Source organism: Humulus lupulus, chromosome 1 (genome assembly GCF_963169125.1).
Source record: "Humulus lupulus chromosome 1, drHumLupu1.1, whole genome shotgun sequence".
Lineage (NCBI taxonomy): Eukaryota > Viridiplantae > Streptophyta > Magnoliopsida > Rosales > Cannabaceae > Humulus > Humulus lupulus.
This window is the reverse complement of record NC_084793.1, coordinates 128,873,726-128,896,905: the sequence shown is the minus strand read 5'-3', so window position 1 is coordinate 128,896,905 and position 23,180 is coordinate 128,873,726. Positions and strand designations below refer to the sequence as shown.

Here is a 23,180-nt window from a genome sequence, read left to right as displayed (position 1 = left end):
AGGCCATCGCCTCACACGCCTGGATCCGTGCCGCAAGGAGGCAAGCATAGCAAGGCCTCTCGCCCTTAGGAGCCTCGCAAGGCACGGCCATTGCATGGGTCCTTACCGCCTCACACCTGCGCCTCCCAAATGGGGGCCACAGGGCATTGATCTCATGAAGTGAGATCAACGACTCACACATGGGTGTCAAGTCTTACCGTATACATAGCAGGCCTCGTTGAAGAGGCCTCATCTCTCTCTCTAAGATTAGTGCCACCAACGGGGCACCATTTTTCCTATGGGTACGGAGCGCACTAACAAACCAAAAGGAGTTAGAGTACGGACATAATACCCACGCCAGATAAGTAGTGGTGGTACGAGTGAGGTACCTGTTGTTGTCCTCACCAGCCACTCCTCTGACACCCGTACTGGGCGAGTAGTGGAGGCACAATCAAGTACTAAAGTGGAGGTGCTCCCACCAACCCTGATCATGTATTGGAGCAGACACTACTACCCCTGAGACCACTCACCTGACAGTGTACTTGTGTACTACCTGGTCCCCTGGACCACATTGTATCAGGGGCCATTAGAGCCCACTATAAAAGGAACTCCACTTCTACTTGGAAGGGGGTTGGAAAAAACACTGTAGCACTACACCATAAGAAATACAAATTCAGTTCACCATTTTTCTTCTGCAAGTGTTCTTTGAGTTTCCAATTAGATCTTTAAAGTTTTTCTTTTGATAATCTCTACGTTTCTATTTTTCTTACTTAACTTGGTTGACGAGTTCTCACCATCAACAGTGTACATATAAATGAATGAACGGAAAGGGCCGGGAACGGCAAGGGCTGGGAACGGCAAGGGCTGGGAATGGCGAAGGCCGAGAAAGGCAGGGGACGGGAGCAGCCTTTAGCACATAGAGTGAGAGTTGCCAAGGCGAGACCCTAGAGGATACCTGAGATATCCTCACGGTGTGGACCGCGAACCCAGGGCCTGGTAAGCTCATGGGACGGCATGGCCGTATGTGTTTAGCCTGATGGTAGCATGTTTATATGTTAAGTGTGTAATATACATATGTTATTTTCTTGTAAGGGTTTTCTTGCTGGGCTTCGGCTCATGGGTGCTCTATGGTGCAGGTAAGGGCAAGGGAAAAGTCGATCAACCTTGAGTATGGAGAGCGTGACGAGCAGCGCGTACATGTCTGGTCTGTCTGGCAGCCACGACCAGGGATATTTTTGGGAGATGCTTTGTACCAAATTCTATTTTGTCGTTTAGCCGACTCTGATTATACTTTTGAGTTGTAAATATTTCTAAACAAGATTTTGGGATCTCAAATGTTAAACGCTTTATAACTTTCAGTAAATGGTTTATTTTATCAAAGTTTATGACTTTGATTATAGTTTAATTACACTTTTGTCTTAAAACCTCAATTAGCAAGTTAAATGCATGTTTAAAACTCACTTAGTAACGACTCTAAGGAAGTAGGGCGTTACACCATCCAAACGAGCTAGCGGGTACCCAGGCCCGAGTTCGGGTGCATTCATGTTAGTCAAGGACATTGAAGCAGTCAAAATACACGCCCATCTTCCCATGAAAATTGGAGGGAACCATGAAGAACGGGTTAGACGGGCAAGATAGACGAGGGGAGAACAAAAAGAAGAGAACGACTATAAAGAAGACCCTCAGAGGTTGAGAAGGGATGATCTGATAACCATTTTACTCTACTTTACTCTCTTGCTGAAATGAAGTACTACTCTCTCCAAGCGATCCAGTCAAGCAAGTAGAATCAGTCAACCTGGTCTGACCCAACCAGACTTGACCCAATCGTTGAGTTCCGTCGTCGTCTTTGTCGCCACTCTGACTATCCTACTACTCATCCATCCATCTTTATATCTTTATTTTTCGTCATAGTTTTGTTACTTTCAGTTATCTTTCGTTACAATATGACTAACTTGAGCGTCGGAGTCCCTTTGGCTAACACCCCACCAGTGCTCCCAATTGAACTCTCGTCTCTCTCTTTGTTCTTGACAGGTTGTTGGTGCCCGTCTAATCAACTGTAGAAAATCACATCTACAACAACCACCATAAAGAGTACCACAAAACCAGTTTTTCGGGAATTCTAAGTTAAATAGACAATCTTTACATTTATTCTAATAGCCATAAAATAAAACATGAAATTAATAAACACAATTTTTTTCTTGGACATAAGAGACAACATAATTGAAAATGATAAAACTATTGCTCTTGTGTCTTTTTGTTTTCTTTTTTTTCTTTTTTTTTTTCTTGAAGAACATATGAAAAATAACAAAATGACTCTCTAATAAGATTTATCTATAGAAAATATTATCCCTAAAATATCATCCATTCATACCACAATACCTTATCCAAATAAGCATAACAATTTCTTAGAATCAATAAAATTTTAAAAGTTGTTTTTTCAAGTTTCACCTCTCACAGAAAAGAATGAATTACTTAAACATGACAAATTTCTAAGCAAATATGTGCTAACAACCATCTTACCACAACGTTTGGCATGTGCATTAGGCAACTCTAGAGAAACTCTTAGTAATAAAGATAACAAAAATTGACTCAAAAGTAACATTTTGCAAGAATAAATAAGTAATTTTTAAAAATTTTGACCATGAAAATATTAATATGACAAAAATTAACATGCATAAATATGCTCATATATTTTCTAAATAAAACTAAGTTGCTTTTACCAAGTATCTATCTATATATCTATATAAAGGAGAGCTCCAAGGAGTTGATGTGACACTCTAAAATTGATCTAAAGTACTCTTTCAATTTTCTATTTTTTCACATTTTTTAATTATTCTTTTTCAAATTTATGATTATTAGTTAATAATTAAAGGAAAAAAATCTAAAGATCTAATTATAAAAATCTATATCTATATATTATATTATAAAAAAATACATAATTAATTACATATATACAATCTATATATCTATATAAATGAGAGCTCTAAGGATGTTACACTCTAAAATTACTTCAAAATACTCTTTTAATTTTCTTTTTTTTTTCTCATTTTTTAATTCATTTTTTATAATTTTATGATTATTAGTTAATAATTAAAGGAAAAAAAATTAATATCTAATTATAAAAATCTATACCTATATATTATATTATAAAAAATACATAATTAATTATCTATACACAATCAGTTTTGGTAACCGTTGATAATTAATTTAAAAAAATTAATGACAAATTTTATTAATTAAAAGAAAAAATCTAAAATATTTAATTATAAAAATTTATATCTATATATTATATTGTTAGAAATACATAATTAATTACCTATATTCAATCGATTATGGTAACGATTGATAATTAATTTTAAAAAATTAATGACAAATTTTATTAATTTAGTTACAATTATTATTATTAAAATAAGAGCATTATTGCTTTGTTTTCCTTTGCTATATATGGAAGCATGTTCATGGGAGAGCCCATTGCTTTTCCTCAATGCTCATACGGCTATAATGATACAATTGAGTTTTCTTTCAGAAGAATTCATAACCCTGTATACTATGTGTCCTTTATTCTCTTTAATCTTAATTCGAATTTCACTAACAAACTGGCAATCTCACTTGGTCAAAAGCACATATTAATTTCAACAACTATTGTCTTAGTTTGGAAAAGAAGGTTAAATAATATCGAGAGTTAATGATGACATAATTTCTTATTACAATTTAATAATTAGACAAACATAACATTAATTGACTTTTAAAAAAAAGTGATTAGTTAAATAAATATAAAAACTCTTTAAAATTATTTAATATTCTATTAGAGAAATTTGTAGCGAAATTGAGTAAGCAGTCTAAAAAGTTACACATAAATTATTAAGTAATTTTGTTTATGGAAAAAATGAATAAGTAGTTTAAAATGTTGCACTTAAGTCAACAAGTAGTTTTTTGTGACAAAAATCTATAAATAGTCTAAAATGTTGCACTTAGGTAACTAAGTAATTTTTTTTTTTGTGTGCAAATGTCATAGTTTACACCAATTTTGTTTTAATCTTAATTAATTAATAAAAATCTAAAAAAAAAATACATTTCTAACTTTGAAAAATTATTATAAATTTATTTTTAAAATAAAAAATAATTTAAAATTTCTAACATGAAAAAATTATTTAGTTTTACTTAAACTAAGTTAGAAATTTTAAATTATTTTTTATTTTTAAAATAGATTTCAAATAATTTTTCAATACTAGAAATATATTTTTGAGTTTTTATTACTTAATTAAAATTAAGACAAATTTGGTATAAAATATAATTTTTGCAATAAAAAAACTACTTAGTGATTTATGTGCAACATGTCATATTATTTAATATTTTAAACTACTTAGTAATTTTTGCTTGAAAAAAAAAATCAATTAGTGACTTAAAGTACCACTTTTTAGAACATATACTCATTTTCGCCCTAAATTTTTCTATTATATTATTATTTAACTGTACAAAACACAATTATATTTTTTAATATATATATATATATTTATATGATAAAAACAACATACAACTTATTTTTATTATAATTTTTTAATTATCAAATTTTAAATAAATAAACCATCTCACATTAGTCATTAAAAAAACAATTATCCCTTATTTTTTAGAATTCCAAAACAAACTTTGATTGGAAGTTGTGTACATTTCTACACGTGCACGGGAGGAGATATCCACTTAAGGCACGTGCAGTGAAGTAGAGAAACTGGTTACGTTTACTTCCACTTTCTGTCATCCACGACTAACTTACGACAAACATCGACTGATCCGAGTTCGTACACTTTTGATTTTGTTCGAAACGTAGAAGATTCGAGTTCGTACTCTTTCTCTGGATATTCATTCGCATTAATTGCCGGCCAAAAGGATCCTATTCATATTATTAAGTCAAATCCTGACATTATTGCTCAATATCAATATATAGTCAAATAACTTCAAAGAGTGGAAAAACAAGACAGACCATAAATCGGCGTATATAACGATGTTGCCCCCATATAAATATATATTGTGCTAGGCTAGTCTCATAGATCAAGACCCACCCAGTACTTTGAATCAGACCATACCCCCCTTTTCTTCTTCTTTCTTCCAAATACAATGGAACTCAAGCCGGGATTATCAGCTCTAGTCACTGGCGGTGCATCTGGAATTGGTATCAGTCTTTTGATTATATATATGGTTTTCTAGTTTAACTTTTGGTATTATTATGATTTTGGATTCCTTACAAAATAGATATATGTTTATATGGATTGGTAATGGTATTTGGTTTGTAGGAAAAGCTCTCTGCCTGGCTCTGGGAGCGAGAGGGATATTCGTGACTGTGGTTGATATATCGGAAGAAAGGGGGAAGGAAGTGGCGAATCTTGTTCAGAAGGAAAATTCTAAGTTTCATTCGAAGTTAGATTTCCCATCCTCTATTTTCGTCAAATGTGATGTAGCTAATTCAAGTAAGTGGAGAACAATTTAAATAATATATATATATATATATATATATCTGTTTGTAATTGTGTAGATAATTTATGTTTGTTTATTTAATTTAATATTTTGGTTGAGCAGGGAATTTAAGTGCTGCATTTGAGAAACATGTGAAGACATATGGTGGATTAGATATATGTATTAGTAGTGCTGGTATTGGTAGTTTCATTCCATTCCCTAAGGATCAAACTGATGGTACTTCTACATGGAGAAAAACTGTAAATGTCAACCTTGTTGCTGCCATTGATTGCATCCGTCTCGCGGTATGATTTGATTTTTGACTTGGGTTTCATCAGATACAGCCATAATGAAAATATATATTTAACTGACCTCTCTGCTATAATGTTTAATGTTATTAGTGATATATAAATGTTAGTTGTATGTATCTAATTGTGAGCTAAATGTTTGAGGGTCAAGTGCTTTTTACAAGGATCAAAATGCTCTATAATATACACCATAATTAGTAGCAAACGTGGGTCCAACACTGCTGTTTAGAATTTCCTGTTATATGAATTGTTGTTGCATCACTGGTTGTTATATGTTACATTTGTATACCAGAAAAAGCCTTTTTTTGGTCAGAGAAGAGGGTGTATTAAAAATCAGATTAGTTCACAAAATAAGGGTTTCTCCTTGATTATTATTTTTTAAATCATGTTCTGACTGTGTTTAGTGTGTTTAACTAATCAGTTACAGTTCTTGAACAGATTAAAATTATGCAAGCTGCAAAAAAACCTGGTGTGATTATCAATTTGGGGTCATCTGCAGGCCTTTATCCGATGTTCTTTGACCCTGCGTACTCTGCCTCTAAAGGTTTGTTGCTTATGCCTCTTGTTTCTTTTTTTATTCAGATATTCTCCTTGAAACCTCTTACGTTAGTTAATGTCAATGTTAAGAACCAATGTATAAACCTACCTCTCATGTAGCTAGCCTTTTTAATATGATTTGCTTTCCATGTATAATGAAACTGCAAGAGATTTTTTTTTTTCCTTTTAGGTGGCATTGTTATGTTTACAAGATCACTTGCTCCCTTAAAACGACAAGGCATTCGCATTAATGTTTTGTGTCCTGAGGTAAGACTCTAATTTAATTTAGATTAGAGAGTGGATCGCAATTGAAAATGATTTCTCCTATTAAATATTATTACAACTTTTTAATGTAGTTTGTTGAAACTGATATGGGATTGAAAATAGATACTAAATATATTGACATTATGGGAGGCTTTGTGCCTATGGAAATGGTGGTGAAAGGTATGTCTTATGACCCTTATCTAAATCTGAATATCCGGTCAAGTTCTAGATATAACATCTGAAAGCATTTACTTATTAATGGAAAAGCTTCAAGGCAATATTTTGTAGCATTTGATAGAGATGTTTGTATTATCATAATGCTGTAATTGATTTCTGATTTATCAAGTATATAATATTGATCATTAATATTAACAATCTTTAACACGCTCTTTTCCCACAACCTGCTATCTTGATATACCAGTCTGGATGACTTTACGTTCTCTTTCAAGAATAGTTTAATTGGGAATTTTTCTTTGAAATTTGGAATGAGTCTGACAGCTTATTTAGAAATTAAATTCTCATATCCCAGTTCTTGTTTCCTTTTGTAGGTGCGTTTGAGCTTATTACTGACGAGAGTAAAGCTGGTGCCTGCCTATGGATAACAAACCGCAGAGGCATAGAGTATTGGCCAACACCAATGGAAGAAGCAAAATATATAGTCCCCTCTTTCATATCAAGAAAAAGAAGTTCATTGAAAGTTCCTCTAAAGTTTCAACTTCCTCATAGTTTTGAGAAAATGTAAGTTACACTATGTCTAGCATACTTGACTTCCTTTTTGTTTTCGTAGTAAGAATGAGAAGGTGAAATTATTTGGCAATTTCTATGTTCTCATCACATGATTGGAAAAAGTGAATTTTGACTGGACATGCATAGAAAGTTTAAATTGCAAATCAGAATGAAAATTGTAAGTTACTGTGAAAAAATTAGAAAGTAATTAGTCTTAGGTTGTTTCCTTGGAAATAGGAATTAGTTGTTGTTAGTTCCTATTTTTATGGCTTTTATATTTCAGATCTGTTAGGTGATGTAATCTATAAATATGCTGATTGGCACATTAATAAATATACAAATAATTATTCTCCTAAACTACATGGTATCAGAGCCAAATAAACCCTAGAACCCTAGAAAACCCTAGGTCGACTAAAGCTTCTTTCTTCAATGGTTAAGGTTCTACCAGAGAAAACCCAAGTACTACCCCAACCCAGACTACCCGAACCCAGAAAAATACCACCACACCTGGTCAACAAACTGCTGCCATTGATGCTGTTCATTCATCTATGCAAATTACTGTGCATAGATTGAATTGACAGAATTATTTAGAATGGTCACAATCTATCAAGCTTGCTGTTGATGGCTGAGGGAAGCTTGGATTTCTCACTGGAGAGAAGAAGCCGAAGATGGATGATGCTGGTTATGGGGTGTGGAGATCAGAAAACTCACTGGTCACGGCATGGCTAGGCATGTAAATGGGGTGGGTCTGCCCCGCCCCACCTCACCCTGCCCCGCCCCGCCCCGATTAGTTTCTTGGAGTGGGGCGGGGCAGACCCGCCCCGCATTTGCCCCATTTAACTTTTTTTTTTAGAAACATTAAATTATAATTTTAGAATTTTCCCTAAGCCTAAATATTATTTTTTTTTGTAATCTTTATATTTTACACTTGGTATCAACTACACCATCAAATATTATATTATATTTTGTTTTTTTTTATTTTAAAATTTACAAAATCAATACAAGAATAATGATGAATTATATAAAACATATTTTTCAATATTTATAATTATTTCTAGTCTATATAGAATTAAAAATATTCTAAACCACATATAAAATGTCAATTTTATGTATTATGTATAAGTAGCATGAGAGAATTGAGTTAGAGTATAGTGTTATCCAGACTTCCGGATAGCGTTTAGATGGATAGCCTTCGGGAAGCAGAATTATTAAAGTCCTTCACGGAGAGTGACCAGTGGTCGCGGATGGACAGAAAGGCTTCGCCTCTCCCGTGTAGTGTCTAGCACACTCCTTCAAACAACCGCGACCCGGAAGCTCGTTAGTTCTCCCGGACTCCCGAAGGGATGTCCTTCGGGGAAGGTCCTTCCAGGAGAAGCTCTTCAGGTTATCTTCGCGGATACGGTTCCGTGCTTCGCACGGAACAAGACCAAGTGGTCGAGTCACGGAGGAGGCATAGTTGGGATGATATTCACCTGACACAGGATCTTGCCTGACACGCCTGACAGGTCAAGGCCGCACACATCCCAGCACGCCTAAAGGTGCCTTTTCGCCTACTGTTCCGCTGACTGTCTGGAAAAGGCGGCTGCCATTTGGTAGTTCCCATACTTTCATGTAATTATACCTGCGTAGAGTCTTATAGCCATGCTACGACAGTAATTGTATCCCTTATTTATGGCTGGTGTAATTAAGACTCAGGGGACAGAGTAAAACCCTAATCAAAAACCCTAGCTATAAAAACCCCCTCATTTTACGATAGAGGGGACGGCCAACAAATTACATAGCAAGAACTCTGCTAAAATCTCTCTAGCTTCATCTTCTTCAAGAGAACCCGAGAGAAACACTGTGAGTGTGTGAAGTTCTTGTACACCAGCCATCTTACTGTAATTCTCTACAAGTATAATAACATCGACTCGTGGACTAGGGCTCGTTAACGCCTGAACCACGTAAAAAACCTGTTTGTCTAATTATATTCCTGCACTTCTACACTTCTTATCTTTTTATTATTCTGTTTGTATTCGTTTCCGAAAAACTCGGTAAACATATAGAAAAAAAAAAATCGAGGCGGGGGCGCCCCAGCCCCGAATTCCGCCCCGTTTTTACCGAGGCAAAGATGCCTCGTCGGGTCGGGGCCCCGCCCCGCCCCACCGCCCCATTTTGCCATGCCTAGGCATGGCTGCTCAATTCTATGGATGCTTCGATTGCAAAGCCTCACATGTTTTTGACTACAACCAAGGAGGTATGGGACTCGGTGCGCGATATTTATTCTGATTTAGAGAATTATTCTCAAATATTTGAGCTAAAGGCTCAGCTATGGCAATCCAAGCAAGGACAGTGTAGTGTCACAAGCTATTATAATGAGATGGTGGCTTGGTGGCAATAACTGGACCAATACAATGATGACGTTTGGAAAAGTCAGGCTGATTTGCTCCAACACAAGAAGCGTGAAGAAAGTGACCTTGTATACATGCTTCTTGCTGGAATTAACCAAAATATGGATGAGGTAAAAGGGAGGATTCTTGGCCGCAGACCATTACCATCAATCAGAGAGGTTTTCTCTGAAATACGGGTGGAGGAGAGTCGTCGAACAGTCATGTCCAGCAATGAGTCATCATCTGTATCAGGTAACGAAGTTTCAGCTTTATTTGTTAAAGAAGCTGAGACTAATAATGATAAGAAAAAGAAGCCATGGTGTGATTTTTGCAAGAAGCATTGCACACACGGGATACTTGCTGGAAAATACATGGAAAACCGCCTGGAGGAAAGCCCACCATACCTGGAGCACTGCAATCCATGGCTGATTCTGCTTCAGAACCGAGTGTCAACTCAGGGCAGTCTCCATTCACCAAGGAACAAGTTGAGCAACTGTTGAATCTGTTACATTCTAAATCCAAACCTTCATGTTCCCTTGTTTAGCATGGTAATCCTAGTCTCTTATCTTCTTCTCTTATTTGTATTCAATCTAAAATCTCTTGGATCATTGGTTTAGGAGCATTTGATCACATGACCAGTTGTTCTAGTTTTTTCTTCTCATATAAACCTTGTGCAGGAAATAATAAAATTCGTATAGCAGATGGTTCGTTTTCTTCTATTGCTGGTGTAGGAGATGTAAAACTCTCCGATACACTAATTTTGTCTAATGTTCTTCACGTTCCTAAACTGTTTTGCAATCTTATCTCTATTAGTAAACTAACCTCTACACTAAATTGCACTGCAAATTTTTTTTCTTCTCATTGTGTCTTTCAGAATCCGGTCTTGGAGACCATGATTGACAGTGCTAGGGAGTGTGGTGGCCTTTACATTCTGGATAAGGGAACGTTAGTGAATAAAGAGACTCAACAAAGTTCCTGTCTTCAAGTTGCATCTGATTTCCAAGATGATGAGATTTATTTATGGCACTTTAGATTGGGACATGCAAATTTTCATTATTTAAAACATTTGTTTCCTGTTTTGTTTAAAAATAAAAATCCCTCTTCTTTTCAATGTGAAATCGCATCATAGGACTACTTATTCTCCACGTGTGTATACACCTTCACAACCATTTTCTCTTGTGCATAATGACTTGAGGGGGCCATCAAGGGCCTCTACATGTAATGGTAAACGCTGGTTTATGACTCTTATTGATGATCACACTAGGGTGAGTTGGGTTTATCTGCTGAAAGAGAAATCTGAAGTAGAAAGTGTTTTCAAAAATTTTTATAACATGATTCAAAATCAATTTCAAACAAGTACAAAGATTTTACGAAGTGATAATGGGCGAGAATATTTTGCACAAGTTTTAGGTACATTTTTTGCTGAAAAAGGGATAGTTCAACAAAGTTCATGTAACGACACTCAACAAAATTGCATTGCTGAAAGGAAAAATAGGCACCTTCTTGAGATAAGTCGTGCTTTACTTTTTTCAAATAATGTACCTAAATATCTTTAGGGGGATTCTATCTTACATGCTACCTACTTGATCAATAGAATTCCTTCTAAACTTTTAAACTTCAAAACGCCTATTTCTGTACTTCAAAAATGTTTTCCAAACTCTCGTTTATTTTATGAAATGTCTATAAAAATATTTGGTTGCACTGTTTTTATTAGGAATCCGAATAGGGCTGCTAGTAAACTTGATCCCAAAGTGAAAAAGTGTGTTTTCATTGGTATTGCTCCCAATCAAAAAAGATACACGTGTTTTGATCCTATTTTGAAAAAAAATCTTTATCACTATGGATGTTAAATTTTTTGAAAATATTCCATTTTTTAATCCTAATCTTCAGGGGGAGAATCAAGGAAAAAATAAGGATTTGGATTTTAAAATTACCAATAATAGATTTAATCCACACCATAATCTCAGGAATATTGCTAGTAATTTTTGTGATCCTTCATTAGACCTAGATTTTCTAGGATATGACTTAGGGCACAAAAATATAAGGCAAGTTGGAGAGGTTCATGAGCAGGAAAATCCACAAGAAAATGAGCAGGGAAATCTCATAAATGTAGAGAATATTGAAAGTGTTGAAAATATTGTGCCACATGATAATTCTCAGCAGCTTGATGAACAAGGGTGAAACTTGAACAGAGGTAAATATGGTCAGGTATATGCATGAAAATTCCCTCATCGAAGAGCAAAAGTCACAACATCACCAACCCCTGCCAAACATCTGAACTGAGACCAGAAACTGAGTCAGGTAACAATTCTAATCCTGTTTTTTATGATTCTATTCCTGAAATAGACCTTCCAATAGCTATAAGAAAAGGCAAGCGATCTTGTGTCAAATATCTTATATCTCAGTTTGTTTCTACCTCAAAACTCTCATCCTCTTTTGTCACTTTTACCAATAGTGTTTCAAGTGTTCAAATTCCAAATAATATACAACAAGCTTTACTTGTTCCATAGTGGAAGGAGGCTGTTTTTGAGGAGATGAGGGCTCTTGAGAAGAATCAAACATGGAAGTTTGAAGAACTTCCTAAGGGAACTCCAACCGTGGGCTGTAAGTGGGTCTTTACACCAAAATTTAACAGTGATGGGACTCTAGAAAGACGCAAAGCTCGACTAGTGGCCAAAGGATTTACACAAACTTATGGTATTGACTATAATGAGATTTTTGCTCCAGTTGCCAAGCTAAATACTGTTTGAATTTTGTTGTCTGTTGCAGCCAATTTGGATTGGCCTTTACGACAGTTCGACGTGAAAAATGCTTTCTTGAATGGAAGATTGGAAGAAGTAGTGTATATGCTTCCTCCACCAGGTTTTGAGAACAAATTAGGCACAAAAGTTTGTAAGTTGGAAAAGGCTCTTTACGGGTCAAAACAATCACCAAGAGCGTGGTTTGAGAGGTTTACTCAAGTGGTAAAAAAACAAGGCTATTCTCAAGCAAAATCTGATCATACTATGTTCACTCGCCATTCGAATAATGGAAAAATTGCAGTTCTAATTGTTTATGTTGATGATATTCTCCTCGCGAGGGATGACCTAGAAGAATTAGAAGCAATGAAAAACAAACTCTCCAAGGCGTTTGAGATAAAAGATCTAGGAGAGATGAAATATTTTTTGGCTATGGAAGTGGCACGGTCCAAACAAGGGATTGTTATTTCCCAACAGAAATATGTTCTTGATCTGTTAAAAGATTTAGGAATGAGTGAGTGTTGTCCAATAGACACTCCTATTGATCCGAACAAGAAGCTTGGTGAAATTCACCAAGGAAGATTAGTAGATGTGGAACACTATCAAAGACTTGTTGGGAGGCTTATCTACCTATCTCACACTCGACCTGATATTGCTTTTGCTGTGAGTATGGTAAGTCAGTTCATGCATCGCCCTTACAAGGAACATCTTGAAGCTGCTTATCGCATTTTAAGGTATCTAAAAGGTAGTCCTGGTAGAGGTCTTCTTGATAACAGAGGCGTTGAAGCATTTACTGATGCTGATTGGGCAGGTTCGGTCACAGATAGGAAGTCTACGTCGGGATATTTCATGTTTGTTTGGGGAAATTTAGTGACTTGGAGAAGCAAGAAACAGAATGTGGTTGCAAGGAGTAGTGCAGAAGCAGAATATAGAGCTATGGCTAACGGGATATGTGAGATTTTGTGGATAAACCGTATGCTTAAGGAGGTGAAGCTACAAGTTAGTATGCCTATGAAGCTGTTTTGCGACAAGGCTGCCATAAGTATTGCACATAATACTGTGCAACACGACTGGACTAAACATATAGAAGTTGATCGATACTTTATAAAAGAGAATCTGGAAGCAGGAATAATTTGTATACCATTTGTAAGATCTGAAGATTAGATTGCAGACATTCTTACAAAAGGATTATTTAAACCTACTTTTGATTTACTTGTAAACAAGTTGGGTATGTTTGATATTTACATACCCACTTGAGGGGAGTGTAAGTTACCGTGAAAAAATTAGAAAGTAATTAGTCTTAGGTTGTTTCCTTAGAAATAGGAATTAGTTGTTGTTAGTTCCTATTTTTATGGCTTTTATATTTTAGATCTGTGAGGTGATGTAATCTATAAATATGCTGATTGGCACATTAATAATTATCTGTAATCTATACAGATAATTATTCTCCTAAACTACAGAAGTTATCTATGGCATCATTTATTATTTGACCTGTTTTTTCATTTTTAATCATTCATTGATCTGCATAAAACTTTATTTGTCATTACTGTTGTATTTGGAAGTTAAAATGTTTTCTTTTATCTTAGATATGAGATATAGCCTTTGGGGCTTTACTTGGAGTCCTCTTTTTATTTCACTCGAAGCTGTTCAAAGTACTTGTGTGATATTAGTTAGTATAGGTGAGGTTCTCTCTTGGTACTTTCCTAGGAAATTTAGTTTTATTTTAGTTAGTTTATCCCCTTCTATGTACATTGGAATTCTTAGGTCAGCATCTATCCTGTGGTTTGTTAAAGAACCTGCCACGTCTATGGTGGTGAAATTGTGGAAGAAATAAAAGGAATAGGGGGAAACAAGGAGTCTTTTTGTTTATTAATATATTTGTTTTTTTCCCAAAAAAAGGGTAAAAATAAGATGCCCATCAAGGTGTGCATAAAGAGTCACTTATCGAACTTTATAATATTGAGTTTACGTGAACATGTAGATCTTAGATGCAAGTATTAACAAATAATTCAGATGAATTTTCATATTGTTTTATGAATTCATGTCAATTGTGAAGTTCTTAAAAATGCAAATGATACTTTCATACATGAGTTATGCTTATGTTCTTTTTGTTTTTTGTTTTTCAGAGTTGTTCACACTTTAACTCATAATTTTCGAAGTGCTACCAGCATCGTGCGCTCGCCATTGAGATTACCCATTGAGCCACACCATGTTCTTGTGAAAATCATTTATGCCGGTGTAAATGCTAGTGATGTAAGTTTGAGCCTGTTGTTGCTTTTTTTTTTTGGATAATGCTTTTCATGTATACATGAACTTCCTTCATATGTTATGTATTCTCATCTTTTTTACTCTATTTCATTTTGCTTAATATATGCTTGAAGTCTTGGCTATTGGTCTTAACTTTCTTTATTGTGGATATCCAACAACACTACCTAGATAGCCATGGATAAGCCTAAGAATTTGTTTTATGGAAACACAAACAGATATTTTATACTCCTTGTTGTATGTAGTGTAGGAGTTAATAGGTTATGAAAACATGAATAAACAGATAATTAAGACTTGATACAATGTTTAGCTTATAGGAAACAGACCTGACAATGTATACAGTTTATATTTAACGGCACTACAGATATTCAAGTGGGTGAAGAACAAATAAGACATATTGGGTTTTTTTTTCCTCATTTAACCTTTTCTTTAGCCAATTTTTGCGATGTATTTGCGACTAAATGTTCTATTGATAACTTTTGTCACTGAACATGTTAGATCTGCTATTAAGTCTATTCTTTTTTATCTTTTTCTAAAAAAAAAAAATAAGAAACGAAACTTTGTATCAAATCATAAGAATAGAATACAAAGAACTAGGACCATGTTGGTCTTATAAAGAAACATGAGCTGAGAGCAACAAAAACGCTTACAGTAACCCAAATAGAAAAAACAAATAAATAACTTTACTAGAAATTTTCCCACTCTCTGCTAAATTCATGATAGAAAGCCCCTTAAAACCTTTATTTTTATAAACCCACATTGCAATTCAAAACTTTATCTTATCCCACAGTCTATTAAGTCTACTCTGACAAGAAGTTCTTTACAGAACTCTGGAATCTTCATAGAAAGTGTAGTTGTTTTTTCTAGTTCACGGTCAAAACAATGTTGGTTAAGGGGTTTCTACACGTCTCTTAGTTCTATCTATCTCTGTCATTTTCTCATTTGACTCATTCAAGCCCATAAGATATGTATTTCTTTTCTATAGTCATGCCACCTCAAATAAAGTCTTGACAACAGATTGGAAGATTTTACAATCTCAGGAGTACATTAAAGCGGGGCCCATCTTTACTTTTCTTCATGGAAGTACGGATGATGTTAATTGGAGAACAAAATAGGATGAACTATAGGAATTAAAATCTAAGAAGCAAGAAAGTGTTATGATGCTGGGGTTTTTCCTTTATGTTATGCTCACTGATACTCACCTAGTATTACAAAAGCGAGGATTTTGTCCTTATTTTTGTGAAATTGTAATACAAATTCTGTCTATAGACGTATACATGTTTTCCTATGTTTTTCTAACAAAGGCATATATAAACAGGTAAACTTCAGCTCAGGACGTTATTTCAGCGGCAACAACAAAGATCTTGGCTCCCGTCTTCCATTTGATGCTGGTTTTGAGGTGCATGAAAAAAGTGTTATTTTAAGTGCTGTTGTGATAATTCAATTTTTATGATGGTGTTAGAAGGCTACCTAGACCTTTTATTTTTCTGGAATGTACGCCATTGTACGTTACTTAATGGTTAACAATGTTCATATGCTTTCACTATTTTAGGCTGTGGGGATAATTGCAGCAGTCGGGGACTCTGTCACCAACCTGGAAGTTGGTACTCCAGCGGCAGTTATGATTTTTGGAAGCTATGCTGAATTCATAAAGGTACCATGAAACCTTATACTTTCAATTAGCAGCAATTGTTCATCTCATTATTCTTTCATGATTACTTTAAGTTTCAGGGCCAAGGTATGGTATCAATTATTTTAATGTTATTTGTAAGTATGCTTTGTTATTTTCTCATAAGAATAATCACTGAAGACTGAATTCTCGTTTGTTACATGATTTAGGTGCCATCAAAACACATCCTTCCTGTGGCAAGACCAGATCCAGAAGTTGTGGCCATGCTTACTTCAGGATTAACTGCATCAATTGCTCTAGAAAAGGTCATTAGTCAAGTTGAACCCTTTGGCATCACCTCCAATTTATATCCCTACTAATAGCATTTTTAAATCAAATTTGCTTTATAGCCTCTACATTTCTTGACAATTTTTTTTCGTTTGAATTCTCAGGCTGGACAAATGGAATCTGGGAAAGTAGTTTTGGTTACTGCTGCTGCAGGAGGGACCGGGCAATTTGCAGTCCAGGTCTTTTTTTCCCTCTTTCTTTCTTTCTCTATAGATATAGGTGGTATTATTTTTCATATTAAGTATGCTCCGGTAAAATTTTCTGGTAGAGGCCTTTACTTGTATTCATTTCTTATTTTGATTAAAAGTTTACATTAGAGAAAATGCTTAAATTGGAAGTGTTTGATTTAAAGCTTGCAAAGCTGGTTGGAAACACCGTGGTTGCAACCTGTGGAGGTGAGCAAAAGGCAAAGCTTCTGAAGGAATTGGGAGTCGATCGAGTCATAGACTATAAAGCTGAAGATATCAAAACTGTAAATCTCATTAAACTCTTCTAGTGTTTAAAGGAATAAAAGCTGAAGGTGGAGTTACTTGTGGCTTGTATTGTTTAATTAACTAATCCAGTTGTCCCATCTTTTACAACTCAGTGTTATGGAAAACTGATGAAATCATGTGTGGTTGATTTAGTGATTTGCAATATGATTGAAAAAAGATTTACCACATGCCTTTTCAGGTGCCACATGTCTTATTAGGTGTTCTTATTTCTTCTACTAAACCTTCTTAGTAGAATTAGTTTATATAAGTGGGTCCTGCAAAGAAGAATGGACTTACCGAGTCACACTTTTGGCTTCGCAAACACTTTAATTTTAATTAATTTTTCAAAAGTCAAATTAGAAGAGCTTGCAATACATCTTAGTAAGTAGGATCTGGATAACAGTTGAATTGATAAAAATACTTGAAGTTGCAATGAGTAGACTGCGTAATACAAATTCTACTCAGTATGTTGAAATACACCTGTTTCTTCTATTTGCAAATTTCAGGTTCTAAAGAATGAGTTTCCTAAAGGTGTCGACATCATCTATGAGTCTGTAGGTGGTCAAATGTTTGATCTGTGCTTGAATGCTTTGGCAGTCTATGGCAAACTCATAGTCATTGGGATGATTTCTCAGGTCAGTTTATGTATTCGGATTATTACTTCTTTTTTTCCAGCTTATTGCTTTGCAAAGAAATTCGGTTAGTAATTTGGTTTATTAAAACCAATGGATTCAACTGGTTTCAGTATCAAGGAGAAAAAGGATGGAAGCCATCAAATTATACTGGATTGTGCGAAAAGATTTTAGCAAAAAGCCAAACAGTGGTATGTATCTGTAACATGATACAATTGGTTCCATTTCCTCTGTATCTATTATCACCATGGAAAATCTTAGTAGGTGGTATTTTTCAATTCAAATTTGGTCTAGTCTACTTGGTGGATCCAAGTCTTAACTATGTTGCTAGTATACTGTTGAACTACTCTGGGGAATACGTACATCATTTTGAGTTTCACTGTCCTCTCTTGAAGATTAGACACACGATGTCAAATTTCTCTTTTTGATTAATTCTAGCCATTTTTTTTCAGGCTGGTTTTTTCTTGGTGCAATATAGTTACTTATGGCAACGACATTTGGACAAATTAGTTAATCTTTTCTCTATGGGGAAGCTGAAGGTAATGGTTGTTATTTTTTAGTTTGTTATATGTCAAGTTGACTCTATATTAGTCAAATTTCTTTCCATGGAACAAGATGAGTTTTCTTTACGTATGAACTTTAATCAACAGCCGGATAATATTTCTCTTGGCTCCTGAATCCTATTTCGTTCATCGTTCTTCGTTCTTGTTGTAGGTTGTTGTTGATCCAAAACAATTTTTGGGACTCAACTCTGTGGCTGATGCAGTTGAGTATCTCCACTCTGGCAAAAGTGTTGGGAAGGTATTTCTTCAGTTCCTCTCGTATTTCTGTCGCATTGAGACCATGATCGCTGTTGAACTTGCCTGTAGATTTGTTATTTTTTTTTTCTGATAATTTTACACAATACAAAATTTAACAGGTAGTCGTTTGCATTGATCCAACCTACGGCAAACAAATGGCAAAACTATGAGGATGCAGTGTCTGTCTATTCACAGCCTATACAAATAATTACTGAGAAGGCAGGCAGGAGAAATAATGCATGCAGATTCTTATCTAAACGGACTTGAAAATTATCAGTCAAATAAACGAAAAGAAAGTTGTGACGTTTTCTTGGGATGTTTATGGCTATGTTCTTTGGCCATGACGAGAGATATTGGTCAAATATTTATGTGCAATAAATAATAGAGCTTCGTTATAGGAACAAGTTGATTGATTTCTTGCTTTATCTTATCTTGTATTCAAGGATATGCTAAATCCTTCTGCCTTGTAAACTTTGAAAAAACATCGTCGTTGCAACTATGCACCTGGAAATAAAACTGGTCGTGTTTCAAATAAATATGACAGAATTGGAAGAAGTTATAGAATAATACAACCCAATGTCATCTTCTTCATTTCTTTTATTAAATGCTGGTGTTTTTCGTGAGGTGTAATATAGAACAAGCACTAACATTTTTTTTATATATAACACTACCCCCTAACTTTTTATTAGGGAGAATAAAAAGTACAATAATTTGAATCGGAAAAAAAAAGATTATATCTAACCAACCAGATTTGTTATCAACAAAAGTGTAGACATTCTAAGTTACACCTAGAAAGATGACAAACAAGTGATGAACAATTTAAAAAGAGTAATGTAGAAATATACAACGATGGATTGAGCATTATAGAGTAGGTTTGCTTATCTAGTAATGAAAAAATTAGTCATTTTTCTGATGATAAATATCACTTGGTCTCTCCAAATTGTATCACTTGAGTCCCTAATCTTTATTTTGTAGCAATTAAATTCCCAACTTTTACTTCTAGGCTCACCTAAGTCCACGAAGTTATATTTTATTAAATAAATTCTAATTTATAAGGCTTAAATAGGATTTTAACAATATATATAAATATATATATTTATAGCACTTATTTTTTTCCCTTTAAACCCTTCTTAATTAATTAATTATTACCAAATATATTATTTTGGTAATTGACTTAAATATTTTCTTGAAATATTAAGAAATAGTAAAAAATAAAATTATATATTTTAAATTGGGATTTTTTTGCAACTACATATATCAGGAACTTTTTTTGCAAAAATAGGGTTCTTATATATTTAATTCATTAATATATATATATGTATTTTAGATTGTATTCAATATTACGGTTTGCAAGTGGGTCTCCCACTCTTCCTTCTACACAATCTCCATCTCTCCCATCTTCATGATCTCATCTTTTCTTCTCTATCAGCCATTGCTGAACTGTATAACTTCAACAAAGCAACCAGAAATCTCCTCCCGTCAAATCCAAAACACTCAAATCCGCAACAAAAAATTGAAAAACCAACAAAATCTCATCAAAATCTGCAATTAGGTTGAAATCTTATTGAATTGTGAGTTCAAAAACAAACCCAACCACTCAAATCATTGCAACTTTCAGGTAAGTTCTTATTACTTTTGTTGCTCTGTTTTTTGTTGTTTGGTGTTTCAAAGGTTGCTCTGAATATTGAATAAGTTGCTTATGGGTTGCTCTGAATCTAGTACATATTGCTGTAAATTTTTAGGTTGCTGCAAACAAGAGATTGGCAGTGAGTAGGATAAGAGAGCTATTGTTAATTTTATGAAATGAGGTAAAACTGAATTTCTGGGTTGCTGATTATGTTGTTGACTAGTTCTTTTAAGTTTAATGAAGGTTGCTGACAAGCTTGCTTAAGATATTCTCTAATTTTTTTTATATATTTTCTTGATTGATTTGGTTGAATCTGAATGGGTTGCTGTAAATATTTAGGTTGCTGCAAACAATCGAATGGAAGTGAGTAGGATAAGAGAGCTATTGTCAATTTTATGAAATGAGTTAAAACTGAATTTCTGGGTTGCTGATTATGTTGCTGACTAGTTTCTTTAAGTTTAATGAAGGTTACTGACAAGCTTGCTTAAGATATTCTCTATTTTTTTATATTTTCTTGATTGATTTGATTGAATCTGAATGGGTTGCTGTAAATTTTTAGGTTGCTGCAAACAATCGATTGGAAGTGAGTAGGATAAGAGAGTTATTGTCAAATTTATGAAATGAGGTAAAACTGAATTTCTGGTTTGCTGATTCTGACTAGTTCTTTAAGTTTAATGAAGGTTGCTGACAAGCTTGCTTAAGAGATTCTTTATTTTATTTTTATATTTTCTTGATTGATTTGGTTGAATCTGAATGGGTTGATGTAAAAATATTCATAAAACGATCATTTTGAAGAAGGTGTGAGAACAAGCAATTGTCAATATCTTTGGATTTAAAGAGGAGTGATTGAAATGAGGTAAATATTTATTTGTACTTTGCTTAGAACAATTGGTAGCTTAATTGGGTGTTTAAAATGTTGCAATAAATATCGTACATGTTTATTATTGTTTGCATATGTTACTAATAATGATTTGAAGAGTTTACGTAAGAGTTTGTTTATTTGCTTAAGGGGTTATAGATGTTGCTGAATAGGTCTCTAATTTGTTGTTTAATGTGTTAATAAAGTTGATGAAGATGTTGCTTAATGGGTGCTTAAGGGTTTATCATCAAGGTAGATTGTAAGTTGTTTAATAAGTTTCTTATATGATATTTACAAGGTATATCTTGCTTGCAGGAAATTGATAGCATTGCAGTTTTACTCCAACACAATGGGCAATGGGATCAAAACAAAAACTATATCAACTTTGATGTTTGTGGAATAGTAATTAGAAATGACTGCAACTACAACAACTTGATTGGTATGATATGCAATGAATTGAAGCTGCAACTTGAATCTACACTTTTGACAATACAGTATCAAGTTAAAGATGGATACCCTTCTTTAAAAATAGTTGATGACTCACAATTGAAGTTCTACATAGAGTTGAAGAAAAAGGAAACAAATATCACAAAATACCCTTTGTGTCTCACAATTGAATTCAACTCAATGCAGCAATCTTTTTCCTCAACTAGGAGTACAACAACACATAATCAACCATGCAATGAAGTTTCATGCCATTTACACCAACCCAAATCTCTAGTTTGTTGGGTTGTTGCAACTCTCTTAGCAATAGATTGTAGATAAGTTGATGTTGCATTGTGAACTCTGGCAGAGTTAGGAAATGGCCAAAACATGAATCACCAAAGTCACTAACTTGCTTCGTTGAAAGCTTTTCATGGATAGCTTGAATCTGAGAATATTTGATTGTAGAAGTAATTTTTGAAGAACATCGATTATCCGGATGAATTAGGAAATTCATACCCTATAAAACATAGCAAAAGAACACACAATATTATATAGAAAAATACAAATATTAATAAATTAAGCCATAATCAGCAATCCATAAAAAAACGTGTTAATTAACCATTAAAACTACAAAAGCAACCCAAACAACTTCTTAAGCAAAACACATCAACCTATTAAGCACACAAAGAACAACCAATTAAGCAACCGTTGAAACTGTTAATCAACCCATAATATGCATTAACAACATATAAAACTAATAAAGCAACTCTGTAAAATTCAAACGTCATAGAAAAGCAACACACAACAACTAATTAAGCAACACAAACAGCAACCATTTAAGCAACCATTGAAAGAATACAACAACCCTACCTAGCAACCCTTTCTAGCAACAAATAAAGCAACCCTATAAACTTTGAATCAACCCTATAAACAATACGTAAATAAGTATCTCTCAGTCGCATTACAGTTAGTTCAGCAACTCCTCTATCTCCATTCACCATTCGCTTTCAGTGTCTTATTATACTAGACTATGAGACTATATATCAATAAAACTATATATATATATATTTATATGTGTATTATCAAAGCCAATCGCAAGATATAAAATGAAATTAAGCCATGATTAAGAAACCTTCAAAAGACCTAACCACTGCATAATACTAATCAATAACATAAAAACACAACATATTTAACAATCCTATAAAATCCTAAGAAATTCATAGACAACATTTAAACAATATAATCACAAATCAATTAATTTAGAAACCATTGAAAATATATAGCAACATAGAAAGCAACCAATAAACAACCAACCTAAGCAACCTAATAATACCTACTTAACAATAAACGCAGAACAGTAAAACATAGGAAACTCAAGAATCATTGCTAAAGTGAAAAGAATTGAAAAAATACCTTAGGAGCAGATTCACAAGGTTCTTCAATAATTAATTGGCTTTTTTTTGGTTCTTTTTGCTTTCCTAGCTTCATGTTTGCAATTATAGAGTCTTTTCTTCACTCTTGCTTCACTAACAGAAGCAACTGCAGATTTCATATTTGATTTAGAAGTTTGAATATTTGTTTGGGATGCAGGAGATGCGGACGAAAACCGTGTATGAACCATGACTCCTAAAAGGAGAAACAACCTGAGAAAAACAGATACATTAACCAAAAATGGATTAAAATACATCAACATTTGAACTATTAAGTCTATCTAACATTGAGCAAAAGCTTAGTAAGCATTAAAAAAATGGCTGGTTATCAATTGGTATCTT

At 34.0% G+C, this 23,180-nt stretch overlaps 1 protein-coding gene across 1 annotated transcript; it reads left to right on the top strand.

Annotated features, from left to right (window-relative positions):
- Nucleotides 1-4,775: 4,775 nt before the first annotated feature.
- On the top strand, nucleotides 4,776-19,032 carry LOC133797735 (uncharacterized). The gene is made up of 18 exons (XM_062235756.1): nucleotides 4,776-5,146; nucleotides 5,268-5,441; nucleotides 5,551-5,732; nucleotides 6,174-6,279; nucleotides 6,463-6,539; nucleotides 6,629-6,716; nucleotides 7,085-7,274; nucleotides 14,496-14,622; nucleotides 15,953-16,033; nucleotides 16,187-16,288; nucleotides 16,474-16,569; nucleotides 16,696-16,770; nucleotides 16,944-17,063; nucleotides 17,571-17,699; nucleotides 17,810-17,887; nucleotides 18,149-18,235; nucleotides 18,411-18,497; nucleotides 18,616-19,032. The coding sequence occupies exons 1-18, from the start codon at nucleotides 5,092-5,094 to the stop codon at nucleotides 18,664-18,666; spliced, it is 1,905 nt and encodes a 634-aa protein (XP_062091740.1). The 5' UTR covers nucleotides 4,776-5,091; the 3' UTR covers nucleotides 18,667-19,032.
- The last annotated feature ends 4,148 nt before the right edge of the window (nucleotides 19,033-23,180 follow it).